Source organism: Ursus arctos, unplaced genomic scaffold, assembly GCF_023065955.2.
Source record: "Ursus arctos isolate Adak ecotype North America unplaced genomic scaffold, UrsArc2.0 scaffold_30, whole genome shotgun sequence".
Taxonomy (NCBI): Eukaryota; Metazoa; Chordata; class Mammalia; order Carnivora; family Ursidae; genus Ursus; species Ursus arctos.
This window is the reverse complement of record NW_026622986.1, coordinates 18,134,209-18,158,440: the sequence shown is the minus strand read 5'-3', so window position 1 is coordinate 18,158,440 and position 24,232 is coordinate 18,134,209. Positions and strand designations below refer to the sequence as shown.

At 41.6% G+C, this 24,232-nt stretch overlaps 1 protein-coding gene across 6 annotated transcripts in view; it reads right to left on the bottom strand.

The window, feature by feature from the left end:
• The window catches only part of NEBL (nebulette), a 336,480-nt gene that overhangs the window by 19,796 nt on the left and 292,452 nt on the right, over positions 1-24,232 (bottom strand). For 2 of the 6 annotated variants that reach the window (XM_057304697.1, XM_026478970.4), the window contains 9 exons: positions 23,583-23,675; positions 20,767-20,859; positions 18,109-18,201; positions 16,702-16,794; positions 15,361-15,453; positions 13,553-13,657; positions 12,378-12,549; positions 9,674-9,766; positions 8,255-8,404 (listed from right to left, as the gene is read on the bottom strand). In XM_057304697.1, coding sequence (XP_057160680.1) covers positions 8,255-8,404; positions 9,674-9,766; positions 12,378-12,549; positions 13,553-13,657; positions 15,361-15,453; positions 16,702-16,794; positions 18,109-18,201; positions 20,767-20,859; positions 23,583-23,675 — 985 coding nt within the window. The remainder of the gene's footprint in view (positions 1-8,254; positions 8,405-9,673; positions 9,767-12,377; positions 12,550-13,552; positions 13,658-15,360; positions 15,454-16,701; positions 16,795-18,108; positions 18,202-20,766; positions 20,860-23,582; positions 23,676-24,232) is intronic. The other 4 variants (XM_057304696.1, XM_057304698.1, XM_057304699.1 and 1 more) reach the window with 4 other exon arrangements.

Below are 24,232 nucleotides of genomic sequence, written 5' to 3'. Positions count from 1 at the left end.
CTTTTCTGGTTTTTTTAGTTTTTTTGGATAATAGCCAGCCTAACAGATAAGAGGTCCTATCTCACTGTGATTTTGATCTGCATTTCCCTGATCTCAAAGAGGTATCTGTGGCTCCTTGTTCACTGCAGCATGATTCATGAGAGCCAAGACATGACTACAGCCCAAACAGCCACTAACAAATGAATGGATAAAGAAAATGATATATACATACAATGGAATATTATTCAGCCTTAAAAAAAGAAAGAAATCCTACCCTTTGTGACAAAAGGATGAACCTAGAGGGCATTATACTAAATGAAATAAGCCAAAGATAGAAGGACAAATACTACATGACTCTACTAATATGAGGTGTCTAAAATAGTCAGACTCATAGAGCAGAGAACATAATGGCAGTAGCCAAGGGCAGAGGGAGGGGAAAATGGGAAATTGTTGTTCAATGGGTATAAAGTTTCAATTATGCAAAATGAATGAGTTCTAGAGGTCTGCTATAAAAATAATACCTATGGTTAATAATACTGTATCATGTACTATAAAAGATGTTAAGAGGATAGCTCTCATGTTAAATGTTCTTATCACTCACATACACACACATTCACACACACACACAAACCAAACACCCACACACACAAAAGGAAAGTTTTAGAGGTGGTGCATATGGTTAGTACCTTCCTTGTGGGGATGGTATGATGGCTATATGCATATGTCCAAACTTATCAAAATTTAGACATTAACTATGGGCAAATTTTGTATGTCAGCTATGCTTCAATAAACCTTAAAAAAAGGGTTATAGAGAAAAATAAAGCGGGGTAAGGAGATAGGTAGTTATGGGTGTATGTGGGTAGAGAGGTCAAGGAAAGCATTTCTGATTAGGTGAGATTTAATCAGAGACCTGAAGAAAGGGAGGCAAGACACAAAGCACCGGCGAGTGTTGCAGGCAAAGAGCCCCCGGTGAGAGCAGGCCTAACGTGCAGAAACAGCCAGGAGGTCCGTGTGGCTGCAGCAGACAGTCTGGTAGAAGATGAAACCAGAGACATGACCAAGTGCCAGACCATGTAACACCTTGTAGCCTGTGGATCTTTGCTCTTAGCTGAAGTGTGATTGGAACCATTGGAGAATTTTGAGCAAGGGTGTGATGAGATCTGATGCAGGTTTTTAAAGGATCACTGGCAGCTGGGCAAAGGCCCGATCAAAGAGGTCAAGAATGGAATGACAAAGACCAGGAGCCTATTTCTGAGCTCTCAAAGAGATGGGACTGGAACTGGTGAGGAATGGCTGGATTTGGGACAGATCCGTAGTGAACAGGGCCAACAGCTTACAGATGGCTTGAATGTGAAGCGTGAGAGGAAGAAATGCGATAAGGATGTCCCCAGTTGGGCTGGCATATTGCTCTGAATGATTGTGTTATCAGCTCCAATGGTGAACAAAGACAAGAACAGATGTTTGGTTTTTTGGGAAGACAGGAAATAAGACACTGGTTCCAGATGTAAGATTTGAGATCCTATCCAACATCCAGCAGTGGGCCATTTTGTCTGGAGTCTGGAAATCATGAGAGTAGGAAGGTGCTATGATTTCGGTGTTTCTGCTCTTCCGCATCAGTGATGAATGTCAACCATAAGAGACATTGTGACATTTGAAATAAAAACGCACTACGCTATCTCTCCACCGTGTTTCCTCTACAAGACTGCTCAGAAGGCCTTCTGGTCACATGATACCCAAGGAGTCAGTTCTCTTGGCAGAATCTCAAGCATCCAATGCAGACTAGATCCTTAGACATGCTCCCAGAGCGGATCAAACTTCCAAATCGGATTCAATTACCTACCAGTCTCGGGAACCGGACTTCTACATAGACTCTATATGTCCTGCAGGACAGAGCCCAAGCAGAGTGCCCAGAAAGGATATTCGGTTGTCCCTGTCTCTGCAGAGACTATGGCTCGGCTCCCCCACACTCTGGTCTGGTCTTCAGTCCCTTTCCCAGACACACAGCCCCTGGGCTTACGATGTGCCAGAACTTTCCAATGTGCTGTGTTCTGTCACATGCTGCTTTTCTGCCAAAAACACTCCTTTCCCATTTCCCGACCTGGCTAACTCTAACTCCATGTGTCACTCCATCCCAGTGCCTTCCTGAGCACCATGGGTTAATGCATCCGCTCTCTCGCCAGAATGTGAGCTCTTCAAGGACAATAAGTAGATCTTTATTTTCTCTGTTTCTAGCATCTCACACACAGGGGAGATAAATGTCTGGTGAATGAACAGATGGATTTATGGGTGCCTTTAAAACACCCATGGCTTTCGGGCACTTGGCTCCCTCATTGGCGCACTACTGTCTTGGTCCACTTCCAGACATTCTACTGAGAGTTCCAGGATGTAATGGAGCATCTCTTGCAACCTAACCTCCTTTGAGGACACAGTGCATGGGCTGGAATGCTACAGGCACAGCCCAGCTGGCACGGTCACCGAATTCAGAAGCTCGTTTTCCATCGGTGAAGGCAGGACGAGGTCATTCCAATCAGATTCCTTCACAACAAAATGGAAAACTTCACAAGGTTGGAAAACCGCAAATGTCTATTTTAAAAAGTGCATCCGCTTTTCCTTCCCTGTCGCCCTCCTATTCCCTCATACGCTCCAGAGGAAATCAGAAAACACAAAATACCCGAAGCCAGATGGAAAGGCAGTTCAAACGGAGAAGGGTAAACACCGGGCAAGATTGCAAACACATAAAAATACTAGCAACACAGCCCACTGTGAGTTCGGGGCAACCGAAGAAATACAAAGTAGTACCAGAAGGCAAATAGATGTGGCAGGTTGTGAACTGAAGACAAACACAAAGATCAAAGAAAACCTCGCAGTGAAATAAGCAAGGACCGTCAGGAGTATTGCCAGTCACGCAACTGTGTGTCAAATGAAAATAAGTTAACCTCATCTGATACCAAAAGGCAGTAAAGATAATTTCAAATAACACTATTCAAGAATCAAAACAAAATTAGATCAAGTTTAAATAAAAGCCTCCTTTATTGAATCAAAGTTACACAGTAGAGATGTACAATGAAAATCCTCTGGGAACTGAATACTTTGGAACGTAGACTGCAAAGTAAGAAAGCCCAAAATAATCACATAAGAAAATGAAAATATTCAGCAATCAAAGCAAAGGAGAAAATATCATAAGAAACACATAACAATGATACGAACTAACTTAAAGGAGAAGGGCTCTATGCTAATGTTCATGAAAACCAAATGTGAACGACGAAAACATGGTATTTTTGCCTCAAGGAAAGGAGTCAATCGTTTAACCTTTTGTCCCAACAATCAGAATTTCCTCTGACTCATAGGAAGGACCCTAAAACTATAATTCTCCTAACTGCCCGGCCACTTAATTCACAAAGTACAACGGATCACCTTTAGAACAGAAATACGTTCTCATGCGTAGAAAAGTAAGGGGGAGGGGAGCTTATTTAAATTTATGGCACTTAGCTCAGGAAAATGTAAAATCTCTTAGAGAGCTTCTTGTTATATCCATCTTGTTACAGATGTGGATTCTGTGCCTAATAACATCAGATGGCCTCCAGAGAACTCAGGCCACGTGAGCGGGAGCTAGGGTGAAGTCCACAGTCTTGTCCCGTGGCACGGCGCCGTGTCCGCGGCAGCGCGGCATGGCCGCACACAGCCCCTCCATGGCAGGGAGAGAACCCACTAGTAAAGGGCCTCTCTCTGGGACTCAGCACATTTCATCATAGAAAATCCTAATCTAGGTCTTTTTAAAAATCAACAAAATCTGGAGAAAAAATGGCATTTCTAAATACTTACATTTTCTTTTTTCCTCATCTTAACCACTAACAAGTACTGTTTTAAAATTCTTTTCAGTTTCTAGAATGGTATTTAAACCAATACATATGATTTACTCGAGACACTAAAGGTTTTCATCAAATCGCCATCAAGACCATAAAAGCCTCTTCCTTCTATGGAGCCAATCAGCACCTCCTTACCAGGGCCCAGCATAGCGCACATTTCAAAGGGGACCCTACATTTCAAAGTAACCGAAAAGTCATGGATACTACTCCTTCCCTTTCCCATCAGGAAAACAAAACAAAACCCTGGGAATGTTTCCATTTTAGGTTTTTTTTTACAGCTATGCTTTAATGTTCTTGAAACATATCAAAACATCATCCAAATGAAAATGGAAGAATTTCCTTAAAAGCCTTCCACAACAGACTTGTATTTTAAAAGATAATTATACTATATATATTTATAGATGCAGTTTTAGTTTTTAAAATATGAGTTTGTTGTACACCTGAAACTAATACCATGCTATAAGTTGATCAGATTAATTTAAAAAAAAAGAATGAGAAGAAAATATTAATTTGGCCATTTCATGCATTCACCAAATACTTGCTGAGCATTTATTCTAAGAGCTGGAGACAGAGTGGTGAACGAAAGAGCCAATTCTCTGCTCTTATAGGGCTTCTATTCTAGCGAGGCCAAGACAGACGAGCAAATAAACAAATAAATATCTAATATCTCAGGAGGTGTCACGTGCTAATGGAGGGGGGGAAAAGGAGGGTAAAGGGCCAGACAGGAAAGGAAAGCGTGCTATTTTATCTCTGGTGATTAGAGAGGGTCCCTTTGACAAAGTGACATCTGAGCAGAATCATGGAAAAAAGTGCGACTAGACAAAAACAAATACGGGGATGAGAGGGAATGTTCCAGGCAGGAAAGTCGTTAATTGCAAAGGCCCCGAGTGGGAGCTTGCTTGGAAGGTTTGAGTAAAGCAGGGAGACAGGACAGCAGAGGTGGATGGAAAATGGGAGGGAATAAGCTTAGGATAGCAGCCAGGGCCCAGAGCAGCTGAGGGCCTCGTAGGCAATGGTGAGGATCTGGGTTATATTCAGAATGAAATGGTAGCGGAAGAATGACATGATCAGACTTATGTTCCAGAAAGCTCCTTCTGGCTGCCAGCTGGAGAACAGAGCAAGGCAGAGGGTTGGTGGCGTGGGATGGCCAGAACAGAAGCTGGAAACCAATCCAGAGGCTACTGTGATGGTCTGAGGCAGAGGGGGTCCCAAGCACTCGGATTCTGGATGCATTTTTCCTGGTAGAGCTGACAAGATTTGCTGATGGTTGGAGGCAGGTGTGAGTAAAGGAGAGGAGCCGAGGATGACTCCACAGGGTTTGACCTCAGTACCTGGACAGCTGCAGTTGCCACTTAGCAAACTGGGATCCTGAGAAAGAGCAGGTTGCTAGGCGGAGTGGGGGAGGGTATTGTTCTAAACATATTAGGTTTGGTATGTCATGTCACTAATCATCTGAATACAGACAGAAGGTGCCATTTGATAGAATGTGCCTTGCTTCCCTTAAAATAAACGGAATTAGGAGCATATTCCCATGTAGTTCAAAATCTTTTTGAATTAATGCAGATATCTTGTGGGTACACCATCACCTGGATGTGTGTTTTAACACATACTGGCACATCTTTACTTTTGCTTTATACCTCAATATCTATTTTCCAAAATAGGGAATGTCACTAAGAGCAGAGCATCTTGGCCCCATGACAGGGGGCTGAGAATGACAAAACATTTTAAAGGCATTTTGTAAGACATTATATAAGCTCCTGAGACTCCCCTTCCTGCCAGAAATCTACCCCCCGTCACTGCCCCTCAACACCACCTTCCATGGAGTCTGAAATTCCTCCATTTCAAAAAATGTAATTATTCCCTATTAACCATGTGTTACTCTTACATTCTGGTATAATTGTAAGAATATTTATGTATACCGTCTTTCAATGGAGACATTTTCTCATTCAGTTTGGCATAGTATAGGGTCCCTTTGCTAGAAATGATTAGAAAAAAAGAAGTTGTGGAAAGAAGGGATAACCCAACCGCAGCAGGTTTTCACAGTGTACCCCTGGAGGTGGAGAATGGAGAGAGTCCACAGGTGCTGAGGGACTGGATACATCTGGGGGAGGGGGTCTGAATTCTCCTTCTCTACACAGGTTCATCCCGGACCTCCCACAGATGTCTCCAGTGTCACCTTCCGTCTGAACTCAGACCGCCTACTTGACACCTCCATTTCAACATCTCACGGATACACCGTCTCAGTATTCTGTTCTCTCTCTCAAAGGCATTCTTCTCCCAAAGCCCCGTTGGCCTAGTTAACGTCATTGAGCATTGGCATTTCGGCTCAAATCTTCCTTCCCTGGGAAGGCTTCCCTGACATCAAGGCCATATGGAATTCCCCTGTCATACATCTTGTAGCCCCCATGCTCTCCCCTCAGCACCTACTCCATTCTTCATTATATGTTGGTTGGGTCAGTATCTGTTTAATGTCAGGGTCCCCCACCAAAGTCTAAGCCCCTTAGACCAGGTGTGCCTCTCTTTTGCTCGCTGCTATATGCATCGCCAGATCCCGGCTCTTGGCTGGTGTACAAAGAATACTCAATAAATATTTGGTGAATAAACGAATGAAGGCTGTGTTGGATGTACAGAGACGAAGGGGAAGGGTCATTGCTGAAGCCAAGTCTCTAAGGCACATTGCATCAACTCCAAAATGCTGGACTGAGCGATGTTGACTAAGATGGCTCGAAATGTATTCTTGTATTGGCTTTGGGTTTTGTTCATCTCATCAAGCGCCGACATTATTCTGTACCTCCAGAACCACAGAGGACCCTGAAGGGAGAAATCAAGAACCGCAAATCCAAAATCAAAATACTCACGAAGTCACTGAACCCTCTGCTAGAGAAGCAGTCACAGAAAGGGGAGATCACTCACGTCTATCTTATCTCTAAGAGAGCAAAACCAATTGACAAATTCTTCACTAGAACCATAGAGAAAGGAGATCATTTAAAACTTTCTAGTAAGGTGGGATCTTAAAAAGAAAAAAAAAAACAAAGCAAACTCATAGAAAGAGTAGAAAAGTGGCTGTCGGGCTGGGGGTGGGGAACACGGAGAAGTTAGAAAGGGGTGCAAACTATGGGCTGTAAATGAATAAGCTCTGAGGCTCTCACGTCTAACATGGCCACGATGGTTGACAACACCCAACACTGTATTGTCTAGTTGAAGTTTGCTAGGAGAGTAGAACGTGAATGTTCTCTTGCACCCAAATGAAAGAGAACTATGTGAGGGATGGATGTGCTAATTACTAGACGGGAGGCGGGGTGGGGAGTCCCTTCCCAACGTGCTCATACATCAGATCATCCCGGTGGACACTTCAGATATCTGACAGTACCTCAGTAAAGCTGAAACATCAAAGAAAAAAAGAAAAAAAAAAAACACCTTTCTACAGAGCTGAGGCCAGCCTCAACGCATAATTTAAGATGTACAGGATGTAACTGCTTTTCCCTTCCTGAGTGCTTTATTCGAACAAATGGAAAAAACAATCACACAACTGCAAGAGTGCTCATGGTCTCATCTGGTCTTCAGTCACTTTACTTTTTCCCCATCCCCCAACCCCCCATGTGAAGTTGCTCACCATCAAAACTGCCTGCCTTAGGGATTGATTTCAGCGCTCTGACCTCTGCGGTTTGAAAAGGAAATTCAGGATTCCAGTAGTTCTTACACATTTCTGGCCCCTCACCCCACTGCCCGTAGCGCTAAAATGTGGCCGCACTGTAGTCTTAAACGTCAATAAGACCTTTATCCGCAGGATTAGTTTAACATCCCAAACAATTTCAACTAAAAGGTCTAGACCTAATCCACCAGCTTGGATGCAGAAAACAGAAGAGAGGATGACTACAGGAAATATAGGGAAGATTATTAACAATCAATAGTGTTTTCCACTTAAAAAAAAAAAATCCCATATCTCAAGTATCACATCCAATTTGTTTTAGGCAAGATCTAGCTCGTCTGCAAATGTGTAGCAATACTGCAATGCACACAGATTCGGAGCAACCCCTCTAAGCCGCTCAAATATAACTGTACAATTTTGTATAACCAGATACAAAAGCCACAGAACTCTAGTGTCCCCTCGCGCCACGTACGTCTACCACGTCCAACGGTGAAACAGACTCACGTGGCAGCTCCCACGCCCCTGTGGTCATTAAAGATCCACTGGCAGTGAAAACAGTGAAGTGAGACAGGAAAAACAAACATGCAGAAATGCAAATTAGTAGTTTAAAAGCAAAGGACTCAAACTTTCTAAACATAATTTAAAATTTTCGAATACACCCAGGCTACGTGTCGGTGCAAAGGTGAAGAACGTTAGACGCACTTGGGACATGTTTACAAAAATGAATGATTATTCTCTGAGACTGGGTAATGCTTGCTACCTCCTTCATCCGACGGTCTGGTTCCCTCACTGCAGCACGAAAAGCTAGGGTAAATCTCGGATATTTCTGATTTGTCATCTCCGAGACCTGTACCAAAAGTACTGCTCGAGTGAGATCGGGAACGGTGTCTCCTATAGTGATTCGCCTTTTCTATAGTGGAGGGAAAATATTCAGATTTGTGGTTAAGTGACTTGAAGAACAAAAAAAAAAAAAAAAAAGAAAGGAAAAGAAAAGAAAGAAAAAATAAAAGTTAAACAAGGAAGAAAACCCATGTCTTACTAAATAAAATCCCAAGCTCAACTATTATAAGTTCTAGTCGCCTACTACCAAACTTCAGCATTCTGTAGTTTCAAATGTAGAAATGTTGAACAATCATTTATACTCATTGTAAGTCTAGATTTTAAAGGAGAAATGGGGGATGGGAAATTGACAAGAACTAAGAACAACACTGGCAAACTAAAATATTTCTATCAAATATAACGTCTGGTTAGACATAATCATTTTCAAGAATCCCCAAGCATACAGCATTTGTTGCCTTTTCTTTATCTTCAGAAAATTTAATGACAATTTGGCTGATTACGTGGATCAAACTGACTACAAAAGTATTAGAGTCCCTACATTGCCTTGGGCTTTCAATTTCATTAACGTCAGTAATTAAATGTAGAGTTTAAATCAGGGGAGAGAGTCAGACCCAAAGGATATGATACATCTATTTATATTGTTTAAAATAATTGCATAACTGTCAAAGCTTCAGTTTGTTAAACACTATCTGAAAGTCTGAAATGTCAAACCATGCTATCACTGTACCCAAAGAGCCAAACCATTCAGGTTTTGCTTTTAATTAGAAACACAAGGTCTAAATTAAAAGTCAAATAAACTTGCATATCTATACACTATAAATTTTGCACTAAACAAACACTCAGAGATACATTTTAAGTGTACCTAAAAGTCTATTTTTTAACACGTTCATGATGCTGTATAGAAAACCTCCCCACTGTTTTATATATAAATCTTAACATCTACCTAAAATGTTGGAATACTGTTTTCCATGAAACAAACCCTCTATGTCTCAGCACTTTAGTGCAGTCCGAATAACTGCATTTGAAAGCCCAGAAAACCTATAAAATCACGTTCACTAATGAAAAGCAGACATCAGGAATCTCTGGACACCTTTCTAAGTGAATCTAGAACAAAGGAATCTAAGATATATTAAAAAGCCCTTTTGCAAAGTCTGTTTTCATAAATGATTAATGGTATTTTAAAGCAGCATGGCATTTTTGTTTGTTTGTTTGTTTTTCAAAACCTCAACTTTTAAATTTACATCACACAGTTGGTACCATGAGCCTCTACCGCTCAGAGTAGCTTCACTCTCAGGACAAAACCACATAAATGGGGAGCAACTCAAAATGTAAGCAGTACCAGAGAGCATATGGAGACTTCTAGACTGAATATTGTCTTCCAGGGGATCAAGGTCGAAGATGGAGCCAGGATCTGTACGCCAAACTTTGAGGTCTTTTACCAAAAGGAAGAAATCAACAAATCAAGAATGAATTTTAAGAAGTCAAGGGCAAGTCTGGAAAAAGATACATGTCATAAGCACACCAGTAATAAGCGAACTCATTGCACTGCAGACTTCGGAGGAGAACAAAGGGACAGTCACATTCACAAGGATTTAATAAGAAAACTTTGCGAGCAGACTTCAGTTGCCTGGTTTGTTCTTCATTGACCTTCCGTCTGGAGCCTTTGACTCATCACCCAACACACCAGACAACTCCCCGCACCCCCGAACCCCCAACACTTGTGCCCTCCACACGCTGAAAGAGGTAAAATGTTTGATTTAAGCTCCGGATCAAGGACACGTGAGTAATTCATAGGAAGTGACTGAGAGGTTTTTGTCCGAGAAAACGAAGAACAAAAACTTCCCTCCCCAAAACAAGTGTTTGAAATGCAGGTAAGGGGCAAGCCCAGCTTTCATTGGAAGCTGGTGAGCACAGGCTAACCCACACAAGACACATTTCTTGGAAAAGTGCAATAAAGCACGGCACTGAGCAAGGGAGGGTGAGGGATGGAAAGATGAGCAAGGAGCAACTTCCTGCTCTCAAGGGACCAGAGGTGCGTTCACTGCCATCCTTAGCAATCAGACCTGAGCAAACCAATTCACTCTCCTATTTGAGTTGGAGGCAAAATCCAAATACAATAACTTCCAGGTTTACCCGTGTCTCCAACTAATGGTGCTCATGTCCTAACATGATCTGCTCAGTGCTGTATTCACAACAGGAGAGTGAAAAATCTAGCTACGGACAGAAACGGAGCTTGAGTAAAAACAATTAATGAATGGAGCTGGAAGCGGAGCTCCTAGTGTCTGTCATTAGTATTACGTGCCGAGCACGACCGTCCATCACAACATAACTCACTTAGGCTTCCTACCATATTTAAGTAGGTGCTCTTACTATCCTGTTTTATAAATAGGGAAACTAAGGCATAGAGAGATCAAGGTAGCCTGACCACGGTTACACAACTAGTCCAAAGCAGAGCCTCCAGCAAAAATAGAAGTAGCACAACTTGGCTTAGTCTGAATTGCTCAGAAGATCTCCAAACCTGCATTTTCCTGCCTGACTCAGAAGTTTGCTTGTTGAATGTACTTCACTTTGTGGCTTCATAGGAAAGTCCTCAATGGAAAACAGTCTCCCCCACTAAGAAGAAATCAAGTGGCTTCCAGATGACCCAGTAAGGGAATAATTTAGAGACATATATGTTGAATTTTTTAAAAAATAATAATAATTTCTATCCCAAAGGTAGTGAGTACTGAATTCTGAGAGCTCGAAGTCTAGACAAACTCCCAGTTTCTAACAAGAATTTTGCCATCATTCTGGGCCCCTGATCTAGGGAGGAGGACCCCAGTGTAAGCTGTGTAGACAGTCAGCGTTTCCATCCTTGAGGGATGAATCGGACCCTCTGTACTCACTATCCCTTATGAGATGTTAAGCCAAAGCAATGAAATTAAATCCATGTTACTTTCAATGAAAACATCTCAACCCATCCATTCAACCTAATGTGATCCTTTTACACAATCACCTTTGAAAGATGTGCAGAGCTATCAGTAGTGTGCACATATGTGTGGAATTCCTCTGTGGAAAGGACTTTCAGATTCGCTTACTAATCATTCGAGGAACTTAACGGCCCGACTTCAGTACCGTTGTTTCACATTAAGACATTACCCAGTCAGGTAGAAACACACTTCCCTCACCCAGCCCACCTCTAAATGGCCTTTCACTAGCTCCAAAAAAATAAGCTCTTCCCTGTGAAGATGAAGCTAACCTAATGCTAAGGTTATCGACGAGCATGCAGAATGGGTTCCCAAAATATTATCTGAGCTTTAGGATTGGACTAGCTACAAAAATTCAGGCAATAGTCATTTGGAAGTATGGGTCGTTGATTTATATTGAAAAGTCAATAACTGCCTTTCTAGCCCTAACCCTGGGGTGATCACTGCTGTCTCAGCTACCATTCAACACTTCGTTCCTAAGATGTTCCCAGATGGACAAGAAGGAACAGCGAGGAGAGAAGTTTCCTTTGTCTCAGATTTATGGTGCTGGTAGACAGCTCCCGAATATCCCCATTCAGAGATAGTATTCAAAAAATACATAAGCTATTCATATTATGAATACCATCAGAATCTCTTTGGTACTTTTATTTGTGGTAAAAGGACAGAAAGGGGATTATTTCTGTTTTTTCTGTCCCCCATGTAGACGATGTCTGCAGTACAATGCATTGATCCAGAACATAAGCGAAAGGAAAACAAAATAATTGCTCAACCTTTGTTACCACTCATGTCTGATATTTGGGCTGCGTCTTTGCTTAACAAGTAAGAACACCCTTAAGAACAGAAAGTTATTAAAGACAGAGAAAGTCCAATCATAGAAAGGATTGGCACTGATACCTGGCAAGTACCATGGATCCCATTCAACATGGCGCCAACAGTAGCACTTAGCCTGGTTCGTTTTCAGTTGGGCACCACATCAAACATTTGAGGAGTCTCATGAATGAGGAGGCCGATTCAAAAGCTAGGCCAAGGACGATGTTTTTGACTGTGCGGACCTGCTGAGAAGGACCGTCAGCTTACCGACAATGATTCCAGGTCTCCTGTCCATCTCCACGATGTGAGGGTGGACACCTTTGTAGGCCGCATCACTGACCACCTGCGTGTTCTTCCTCACTCGCTCAGTCACGGGGTCATCTACAACAGGAGTAAAGCCCCTTCCCTTTGTCTTTTCAAAGTCTTCATGATATTTTACCTGAAAAAAGGGAAAACAGCATGAACTCAAACTGGAATTTCCTGATGGTTACGTACCTCATAAAATTTTGCTGTGGCAGCTGTATCTAGATTATTTTCCACATATTTGTATCTTTTCCAATTACTCCAAAAATAGTGTCTGAAATGTCAGCTTCCTAACATCAGAAATCAAGTGCTGATACTTTCACAATGTTTTTCATCATTATGGTTAACAGCTCTTTTAAATTTATATAAACCAGTATATCAATGAGAAGGTTTGAAAGATATATATATATATATATATATATATATATATATATATATATATATATATATATATTTTAATCCTGGTGATTTCCTAAAATGTACTAACTTAGGTACAAATTAATTTTCTATCTTTGAACCTTTAATAGGTATTAAAATGTTATGTTATTTCCACACAATTACCCAAGAAAACAGTATTATTTAAAATTAGATTGAGAGTTACAAATAGTTATATATGATTTTTGTATATTATTACAAAAATGGATATATATACTTCAAAACATACACTTCTTTCATATTCTGAAACTGGATCTGTAAATTTTACTATAGATCACTGAATTGAACACTTTAAATGAATAAACCTTATGGCATATAAATTGTATCTCATGCAATTGCTTTAAAAAACATACACAGTTTTTATATCCTTTGCACATGTAAATATACCAAACTCTACCTTAAAATTTATTGAAAAGAAGTCCAAGCAAACGTTTTTCATAAAACGCATTTATAGTAGTCATGTTAGAAATAAAAACACACCCAAAATATCACTGAGAAAAATTACTTTATTAGACTAAATATGTCCATTACATTTCAGTGTGATTAGAAAGTCCCCCCAAAAAGATGGGCCCATCCACGTTTTGCTTTTCGTTCATGCTTTGTTAGTTATCCAGATTAATGGTGAACGACGCCGTCAGTACACCGGGTGGGGCCATTCCTTAGTATGTTTTAGTCATGAGAAGCAGCAGCTGGTTGTACCCTACCATTGAAATATGGTTTTGTGCTTCTTTGACATATCTCAGACCAGGGGTATCTAAAATCAGACTTGGTCTACCTTTCATCTGTTTATGGTCCTGGGTATATTTTACCTGCAAAGTAAATAGTAGAACGTACTTAACAATAAGAAAATTATAAGAAAAAATATTACGTAACTTTTCAAACTCTCCGAATGAGTGACACACATACAACGTAGTCCCAGTTCTTTCCCAGGGAAGTTGTTCAGTGAATTACCTGTTATTCTAGAGTAACAATCTAAAATTTTACTCTGTGGGGCGCCTGGGTGGCACAGCGGTTAAGCGTCTGCCTTCAGCTCAGGGCGTGATCCCGGCGTTATGGGATCGAGCCCCACATCAGGCTCCTCCACTATGAGCCTGCTTCTTCCTCTCCCACTCCCCCTGCTTGTGTTCCCTCTCTCTCTGGCTGTCTCTATCTCTGTCAAATAAATAAATAAAATCTTTAAAAAAATAAAAAAAGGGGCGCCTGGGTGGTGCAGTCGTTAAGCGTCTGCCTTCGGCTCAGGGCGTGATCCCAGCGTTCTGGGATCGAGTCCCACATCAGGCTCCTCTGCTGAGAGTCTGCTTCTTCCTCTTCCACTCTCCCTGCCTGTGTTCCCTCTCTCGCTGGCTGTCTGTCAAATAAATAAATAAAATATTTTAAAAAAAAATAAAAAATTAAAAAATAAAAAAATAAAATAAAATAAAATAAAATTTTACTCTCAAAGTTCACCTTGCAAAGCTAAAGCAAAGACAACCTAACTCTCTCTATGAACCGGAACAGATGTGTGAATGACCAGTATCCACTAACAATGTAGTCAGGAAAAGTGGTTATCACACTTACACAGGGAAAATCCAAACCAAATGAAACCTAAGTGTATTTTCCTGTTTCTAGGATCTCCCCATTTTCCACCATAACACTGTTGAAGAATGCCTACCAACCCCAAGCCTCCCTCTATTTCCTTTTATTTTTTGCCCACTGTAGAGGATAGGAAACGAGGTGTATCAAATTGAATTTCCTTCTAAGCAGCCACAGCTTAAAGGTAATTTATGTCAAGTACAGTCAGCATCTCTGGGCAGAAATGCCGCTGGAGAGCTGTAAACTGTATCAAAACCTAAATGCTGATTCCCAGGCATAAGAAAGCTCTTCTCGAGGGCTGACCAGCAGACACTGCTCTTTATGAAGCTGCTTCTGCATGACATTAGGATAGCGATTACTGAGGACCTGAGCACATCTGAGCAATCCGGAACTGAAGCCCCGATACTTACTAAGAGAAAGCATACTACCCAATAAGACACTGAGGCGCACATGGGACTTAATGAGTAACTGAATTCTATATTCAATGCATTGAAAGATGTTCTTTTTCCTCCATATCCTTACTCTGGAGTAATGAGTCATTTCTGATTTTGTTTTGCTGAGAACATTTAACAATCTGAAGTCAATGGAATACATCTGCAAAATGACACTTGTGTAACTTACACATCCAAGACTTTACCACTTTCAAAGACACTGGCTAAAATAACATGAATCACTGTTTAAATGAGCATGATATAGTTTAAAACTAAGCTTTGAATGTAACCATTGGTCACATCTGGAAATAGCAATGAAGGGTTGCAGGATAACGTCAACTTTTGCAATGGAAGTCATCTGAAATCACACATGTACTTACGGCATGTATCACAAATGTTGCCTGAATATACATTTTATTTTCACAAGAAAAAAAAAAAAAAACAGGGCTGTAAGTAAATAATAACGGACGCATCCTTTGTAACAGACCAAAATGAATAAAACCACTTGCCGAACTAATATTTTCTTGGTTCTTCTTCACTCTTTCCATTTCAGGAGTTACACTTAAAGATGTAGCTCTTCCCAGTTGACCTTTATAATAAACCTATCATTTCAGAGAATAAAAAATAGGAGTACTGTGAATCAATTCAACTAAATAAGAGTCTCAGGGTAGCTATTTTAAAAAGCTAGCCAAGAAAGAGAACTATGAGAAAAGAGAATGCTATCTACAGGGCACCATATTTAAAATGCTTGCATCTAAAATCAATCTATTTTCATTCATCCCGTAGCATGAATCCCTGCGAATGAAGTCACTGTGAATGTATTCAAATACATGGGCATACCATCAGTAAAGCTGTCAGAAGCATCGTATCACAAAGCAATATGAGAAGAAATGTCTTCACGGATATTACTTAAAGGTACTCCTACCCATACACTGTCACGATTTGTCAGTAATTAACTGTAGCAGAACTTTGAAAAGATTGCCTAAACAGGTGACCGACGTCATCCGCAAAAAGGCCAGCGTGCTTCCCACTACCCCATTCTTCCTTCTTGGAACCACATTCCTTTCTGAGACTAGCAGAGTAGTGTCAACCGTGATTCTAAATATATCGGGAGAAGATGAGCATCTGCTTCTCCAAAACACAGCTGTGAGGAAAGGTGCCACACAATGGCCTGCCTTTGTTTTAGAAGCTGCTCCTAACACTTTTAAAGGTTTGAGGAAGAAAAGATTCCTTTGAACCTCATAGATTTCCAGATTTCCCCTTCCAGAGAACCCAATCTATATGTTAATGACTTCAAAGAAGGATTCTCTCAGTGAACCACACCCACGGATTACATAAACAGAAGGGGGTTACGAACAGGCCAGGAGTTGGTGCCTGAGTAAAAACTCAGATCCCATGTGATCTCGTCAGACATGCACGCTCTATCATTCCCCCCAAGACATCGCCCAAAAATAAAGCGACACTAGCAGGGAGTGGGCCATGGGAGTGGACAGGAACACATATGAGTAGGAAAGGCAGTGGGAAAGCTTATCTGAAGGGCCAGGATACTAGTGGCCACCACTGCATCCCTTTGGGGACCCACAGCAACTGTCAGCATGCAGACAAAATGAGAGGGACACACAATAATCGATAGACAAAAATCATACTGGTGGTCACTGGGAACTCTAGAACACGGAATGCTTGGCTGTACCCCCCCACACCTCAGACCCTGCAACCTTCCAAGTAAACTGGCAGTCAACAGAGAGCAGAATTATCAACTCAAGGTTATGAAATGTTATCAACACCATCCTTCATCAACATGTTGATAATACGTTCGCTATCATCAGAAAGAAAAGCGACTAAGGTCGCACATTGCTGACGTTCTTCTGGTTTTCTTTAGCTCTCTTCAGCTCTGGTGGATCGGAAATCGCAGTTGCCTGTTTAATTTCTCCTTTGTATTTCACCTGCAGAGGATAAGCAAGAGTTTTAATAGATGGTAGAATGGTCTCCCCCCGCACACCGCAGAGGAGGACCTCAAAGTTGACCCTATCTTTACACATGTTTCCCCCCTGTAGCTAGACTTCCACCTTTCAGCTCATCCCTACACCTGGCTCCTGAGTCTTCTGATGTGGCCAGCACAAAATGTCAGCCCTGCTTCTTTACAAGGGTCTTTCAATAAATACTTTGCTCTTCAATACTGAAGCTAACTGCAAATTCCATAACTAAAAGCTGTGGAAATATAAGGGTAAAGGAGAAACAACAGAATGAAGTCACGGCAAGAGAACCATAGTGAGGTTGCCCAGCAGCCTGGTGAAGGCCATTTACTCTCCTTCTGACCCGAGGCTTTCAAACGAAGCGAAAGACCCCTCGCTCCTACCACACTCCAGGGGTATTTTAAGAATAAAGCAGTGTTCGGCCTGATTTCTTCCTCCACCTAGAAGAACTCACACTCAGATTTTAAAGCCTTTCACAATTCTTTGTTGGGGGAGAAGGTTATTGTTTATTTTGGTACAAGTTCCACAAACGTGTCCCAAAAAATGGGAAAAATAACTAGTATGGGGCACCTTTGAAAGGGATTTCTGAATTGAGGGAGGCCTGGGTTCAAATCCCAGCTCTGCCCTTCAAACTGTGGGTCCCTGGCATGTCCTCTGACCTCCCCAAGACTCAGTTTCCTGCACTTACAAACCAGAGACAAATTGTGCCAACCTCATGGGTTCACATAAAGCAGTAAGCACATGAGCCATATGTAGGGGTACCTCCTGGTTGTTAACTCTCACTGTTTTATTAGCAATAAATTACTGGTGATCGACTAATGTGTTCCATTTTATTTATAGGTTCCGTGCCCCGACACTATGTCTTTGAACCCCAGCGAAGCCAGGTCTTCTTTTGCTCTATTCTAACAGATAACTTTTTTTCCCCCTCAGATTGACAATAGACCCACTTCTCTCCAGGTCCTTCCCTGACTGTAGAGATTTACCGACTCAACTAGGAGGTACATGAGGATAGGAACTAGCTCTCACCCCTCTTTGTGTACCAATAGAATGCCTGGCAGATTGGGGTGCTACCTGAAGATTTCTTGAATAAACAACCATGGCTAAATTACAGCAAGACAGTCCCACATTTCCTGGGTCACAGGAGAGAACCAAAGTTCATGCCCTTGAGCACGTGACTGTGAAAGGGAGCATCGAGTCCGTGGAGGTCTTAAGCTTTTCAGAGAACACCGTGAAGAATATAAACGCACAATGCTGGACAATAGAGGAGAACACAGAGCCACTTGCCGTACTCAGTTGTTCCTGGTTTCTCTTCACCCTCTCCATCTCTGGCGTGACACTCACGGGCGTGGCTCTGTGGCACTGCTCTTTGTACTGGAGCTGCGAGGCAGGGTGCAAGACGGTGTGGAGTTACGCAAAGAGGTGCGCACCCATCACCCGGAACAGACTAGAAGGAATGCCACGTGGCTACAGAGCATTCATGAGCATCGCAAAGTGAAATGTGTGTCACTAACAGACATCTCCATCACGCTCATCCCAGACTCCAAGCCCCTTCTTGTCCTCATGTTTTGAAGTCCACCTTTTGGCAGTGCTTCTTCGAATTGTATGATGGATCAGTGGCCTGAGTTTGGTGGTTATCAGGAATAAGAATTCACCCCTTCTGTGAATTCATTTCTTCATAACACTAAAGCAACACTATCAAATTACCATGTTATATTAACAGTAAAAATTGTCCATTCTCATCATTAGCAAGGAGGGCTGCCCCCGCCCCATGTTTGCACCTTCGTGACAGACTGTTGCTAAGGAAACACACCCCGAACCTCAAAGTTTCCCTTCTCCACAAAGTTCCCACACTGGCAGGCCTGCGCTCTGACTAGCATTCTGGAAATCTGCCTGACCTACTGCATAAGAGGTGCTCTTTCTTGGCTGGGAGGATCAGACCCCAACTTTTGTGGTCAGCTTTCCAGCTAATTCCAAAACACCCCAGGAAATAAATGAGCACCCAGCACAAAGAAACAGAACGGCATGTCTGTCAAATGAATTTTTGACAGGCAAACAGTAAAACTGCAGGTTAAAATCCTATTATGAGGAACTCCACAGGGACAGTCTTAATGATTTTCTGGAATTTAAATTTAGTGGAAGGGAATTTTTTTTCTTGCAACACATCACAAGACCTGCGGGGCCTGCAGATAAAATGGATTTGAGCTGCGCAGCCTCAGCCGCGAATGTGACCGTGAAGAGAAGCTTGATTGGGCGGGAAATAAACGACGAAGGGTCAGGCCCCTTCCAGGGGACTGCTTTCCTCATGGGGCGCCTTTCTTTGTGCCGTGCCATGTAGTTGCGAGTTTAGGCAGACTCTGTGTCTGGGGTAATGAATTGTCTCAGTAAAAGTGAGAAAAGGCCCAGTGTAATCTCTACCGATGACGGGATACAAGGACAGATTCCTCCGGGTGGAGCTCGGAGGGGGAAAATGTCTGCTGACCGGCCTGACGGATGTGGAGAAACTACGGTAGCCACTTGGCAGTGGAAGTGAGTTTGGGGACATCAAGCTGATACTGGTGACTCTTCCTGTCTTGTTTTCATCCATTCAGAAACATGCTAACTGTGGGGCCCCTGGGTGGCTCAGTCGTTAAGCGTCTGCCTTCGGCTCAGGGCGTGATCCCGGAGTTCTGGGATCGAGCCCCACATCAGGCTTCTCCACTGGGAGCCTGCTTCTTCCTCTCCCACTCCCCTGCTTGTGTTCCCTCTCTCACTGGCTGTCTCTCTGTCAAATAAATAAATAAAATATTTTAAAAAAAAAGAAATATGCTAAGTGCTCTCCAGGCAAGATCTCACTTAATACTCTAGCCCCTATTTCATAGATAAGGAAGTTGAGACTGGGAGAGGTGGGTGGTTTATAAAGGTGATACAGCAAGTAAGGGCTGGAGCTGGGATCCAGCCAGCAGACCAGGGTCCACATTCTTCCCGAGACTCCAGTATGGTCCCAATTTCTACCATGTGTGCACCCCTCACCATATGCCAGGCTGTCTATCAAGCGTGCTATGATGGCCAATATTAGTCTTTCATTAAATTAACTCACTATTATTTGCAAATAAAGTTATTTTAAGGAGTGTTATGTTTCTCTGACGCATTGAAAACTACCAACATTTCTTTTAGAAAAAGGAAGAAATTTAAACAATTTAACCCGTAAGCCAAGGCCTGCTCATGGGCAGAGCACCTGTCACTTATATGTGAACCGCACTTTGGGAAACACTGGGACTCCCGACTTGCCTCCTTAGGGCCCGAATTACAACTTGTTTCTGCACCATCAGGTCCTTGCCACCTCTTACCCCACACACTCATCACACTAAACCTTCCCCTCCTTGACCCAGACGTGGACCCGGAATAGATTCGGTTTGCTCTGCCAGGAAGGCGCCTCCTCACGAAATCCACCCCAACTTTTATTAATCCTTCAAGATCTAACTCAAATGTTACTCTTCCTCCAAGTGTCTTCCTCTCTCTCTCATTGCCTTCCTTCTCTGCATTTCCATAGCACTTTGCAAAAGGAATCATTATTTATCATTAAATGAGACACTGCATGTAACATACTCCACGAGCATAGTAAATAGTAAATATTAATTATCGTGATAGCCTTTCATGCATTATGGGTATTTATTCCCATGTCTGTTTCTCCTAGAGACCTGGGGAAGTCTCACTCGGCTTTGAATTTCCCCGAACAAGAATTAGGCAGGCATTCAGTAACACGTCCTTTGATGCATAAAGGCACACAGGAGGTGTCATGCTAGCCCAGCCTAAAGATGGGGGGAATCTTAGCCCCACCTTTCAAGACCTGGCCTCCTGCAACAGTCCGCATGTCCTGGGACTTCACCTTATACGTGACACACCCTCATTGTCTACTACGATTCAATAAAATAGAAAACGGTACTCAAAGAACTATGATCACACATTGCTGACATTCTTCTGGTTTTCTTTAGCTCTCTTTAGCTCTGGAGGATCTGAAATGGCCGTTGCCTGATTCATCTCTTCTTTGTATTTTACCTGCATTATGTATTTAAAAAATAAGATGGTAAATTATTAAAAACAAAACAAAACAAACAAATCAAACAGACAAAAACAATGTGGCTTAAAAGCAATGCAAGGCTTAAAAGATAGGTAAGAAATCTGCATTAATAACTATTACACAGTTGAATTTTTTTTACTTCAACAGTAATTTTCCTTCAGTGGGAACACAAATTTTTATTTTACGGGATGACGCTTTCAGGATTCGTTTATCCTAAAGTGCAAATAAACTCATATCTAATCACCTAGTCATCACCATAGGAGTTATTTAATTAAAATAAGCAAATGTTGCTTATGAAAATAAATTTTATCATTAGGCAGATACACAAAAAACCTTGGAAGTCATCGTAAGTAATATAGTAACTTGTAAGTTTCTAGCCAAAAAGCAGTTTCTACTTATTAATGTGTGAATTTAAATGTATCATGGATTTAAAGGCAAAAGCCAAACCGTGCTAGCTACAGAGTCTTGGGAAGACTGCTTATCTGGGTGAGAGCATACAAATATACAGAATAAGGAAAAAAATAGTGGCCACAATTAAAGAAGAGAAAGAGGAAGATGGAGGGAAATGTACAAAAAAGCAGAGGCCATGATCACTATCGGAGGGTCAGTGGCAGGAAGTCAGGATGTGTCTTCTACCCACAGAATCACGTTATACAAATCCAGCCTACATCCTGGCACCCACTTTATTCAAAAGTTCTTCCTTCAAACCTATTTAGAGGAAGATCAACCAGACAAAAATGGTAATGCCAACACACAGTTATGCATGAGACAAGAAACAGCTCTTTAAACTTATGAAATGATTAGTAATGCCATCGTATCAGGTGGTATTTTAATATGTCTAAAATTCATGGAAGATTAGATTCAAGAAAAAGGACACACATAAATATTTATATGGAGCAAATGCGGGCAAGACTTAAGAGGCACACGTTGAAATTTAGCAAAGACTGAAATCTACACAAACCAGGTTTTAGAAATCACTTGGTAATGTTAAAATGATTAAGGCTGAAATCCACGGTGACAGTCACAAAGAAATGGTACCTACGTATCTTAGATACCATCTAAGTCATGGTAGCCGTAGATTTAATATGAGTAACAATGGCAATATGAGTCCAGATTCGAAACAGTTAAATTGGGAATACAGTGAGAAAGACCACCTCTAAATAAGATTCAAAAATAGTTCTTAACGGGGAAAGCTAATAGCTAAAAGGCTTGTACAGTGGAGGTGGAAAATGTCGAGATCTTTAAATGTTAGAGAATCATATCTTGGCTTGACAGATCTGGCTAATCTTGAAAGGGCAACTTTCCATTTGAATACTAAGCAGGAGTTTATGGCCCAACCTTATAGAGATACAGAACTATGCGTTTATTGTTTGCTAGAAGAGGCAGCGGAACGCTGGAAAAAGAAATGATATACCGTACTACTTTGCGTGATTTTCCTCGGGTGAGAAGCTAAACGTGATTAAAGATGAACATTTGTGTTTTTCATATGACCCTAAACTAATCAAAATGAAACAGTCATTTTACTGTAGGCAATGGAACTGCATACTACAGAACATTTATAACATTGTATTTCAGTACACTGATGGGTACATTTCAAATATTATCATTTGAAAGTGAAGGAAACAAACAGTTTATCCTTCTCTGCCAAACTAACTTCCCCACCAGATCCCCACGTTGCCTGACACAGGCTCTCGCCATAGTGGATCAGAACACATTTGTACCTCACCGTAAGCTCTTTCTCCTCGTGCTTTCTTCAGGAGACAGCTTCATTCATGCTACAGAAATTTTATCGCACTGGTATTCTGCAGATTTTCTGACGTATGTTTTACGACAGCATTACCTTGCCTTTCTTACTCTTTCTCCACAAAAGCCCATGCACTCTCATATTCTAGAATGCCACATAACTCAGGAGAGTTATGTGGCAGATTCGTCTAACTGGAGCTGTTCTACTTGAATTACTTAAAGGCTTTGCCTCCAAGAGTGAAGGCAAAGAGAAAGGTCAAGAAGGGGATTGCAGGAAAGAACCTTTATGACTTCCTCAACAAGAAACTAAATATACTACATATCCATGGAAGAATTCCTGTTGGTAAGGATAGCAAGTCTCTGTTGTAAATGTCAAACACCAAATGGAAAAGTTTTTACCCATAACAGTAAGCACCTCCTCTATCCTTCCCCCCTAAGCTCAAAGGGAGTTGGAGGGTAAGTTATTTTACAAATTATAGTGAAGGTGCATGTTTTTGCTTTGCTGGAAGCTGGAAGAAGTAGAAGGCAAACGGGGCCTTTGAAAGCTTCTCTTAAGTCACCAAATAAATGTACTAAGGGCCTTTAATCATTCTGCAGGGTAAAATTTCTTTCCTCCGAGTTGTGGAGAGGTACTGAAATTTATCTTTTCTCTGAAAAATTTAATACAGTTAAAATCCTGTTCAAAAGTTGAAATCTAATCCTAGATTTCATTACTGGACTATTAAAGTGATCTATCTCTCGTGCACTATGATATATCAAGATGAAATGCTGCTTTAGGTTCAAGGGGAATAAGGCTACAGTTTTCCTTCTGAAAGTGAGACCTTTGATATTTGATGAAATAGCATTTTAACAAAGTGAAGACTAAAAGAAAAAGCAGCCAGTTTAGCACAGAACTAAAAACATTTATCTAGCTCATGTTTGCGTTTGGAAAGGATAATTAATGCTGTAGAGCACTTACTGAACTAATATTCTGCTGATTTTTCTTCACTCGTTCAGTCTCCGGAGTATCTTTTACTGCTGTGCCAGCTCCTACTTCTTTCTTATAAAATACCTTTATTATAAGAGAAGGAAAGAATAACTATAAGCTTATTAGAATTCAGATCCTCGGTCAGAATCTTACAAAACAAAGACCATTTCTCGGGTTCTCAAGTAATGTGAATACAGCTTCTATTTATGAGTAACAAGGTTCTATCAATCAATTCAATAACCCATTATGAGAATAAATGTCCAATTTGGGTCTCACATTCCATAGCATCCCACAGGTAACCCCCCGCTACCTCTTCTAGGGCATGTGTGGTACCCGACGTGGCCACAGATTATTTGGTCTAAGAATGTAAGCTGGCAAACTAGAGTTTCCTTCTTCAAATATAAACACATCGTGTGTGTGTTTGAGAAAAATCAAAGCACATATTATAAAAGCTTACTAAGCGGTATCACTTAATTCAAAAACGGCACGGAGGGGCGCCTGGGTGGCACAGTGGTTGGGCGTCTGCCTTCGGCTCAGGGCGTGATCCCGGCATTGTGGGATCGAGCCCCACATCAGGCTCTTCCGCTATGAGCCTGCTTCTTCCTCTCCCACTCCCCCTGCTTGTGTTCCCTCTCTCACTG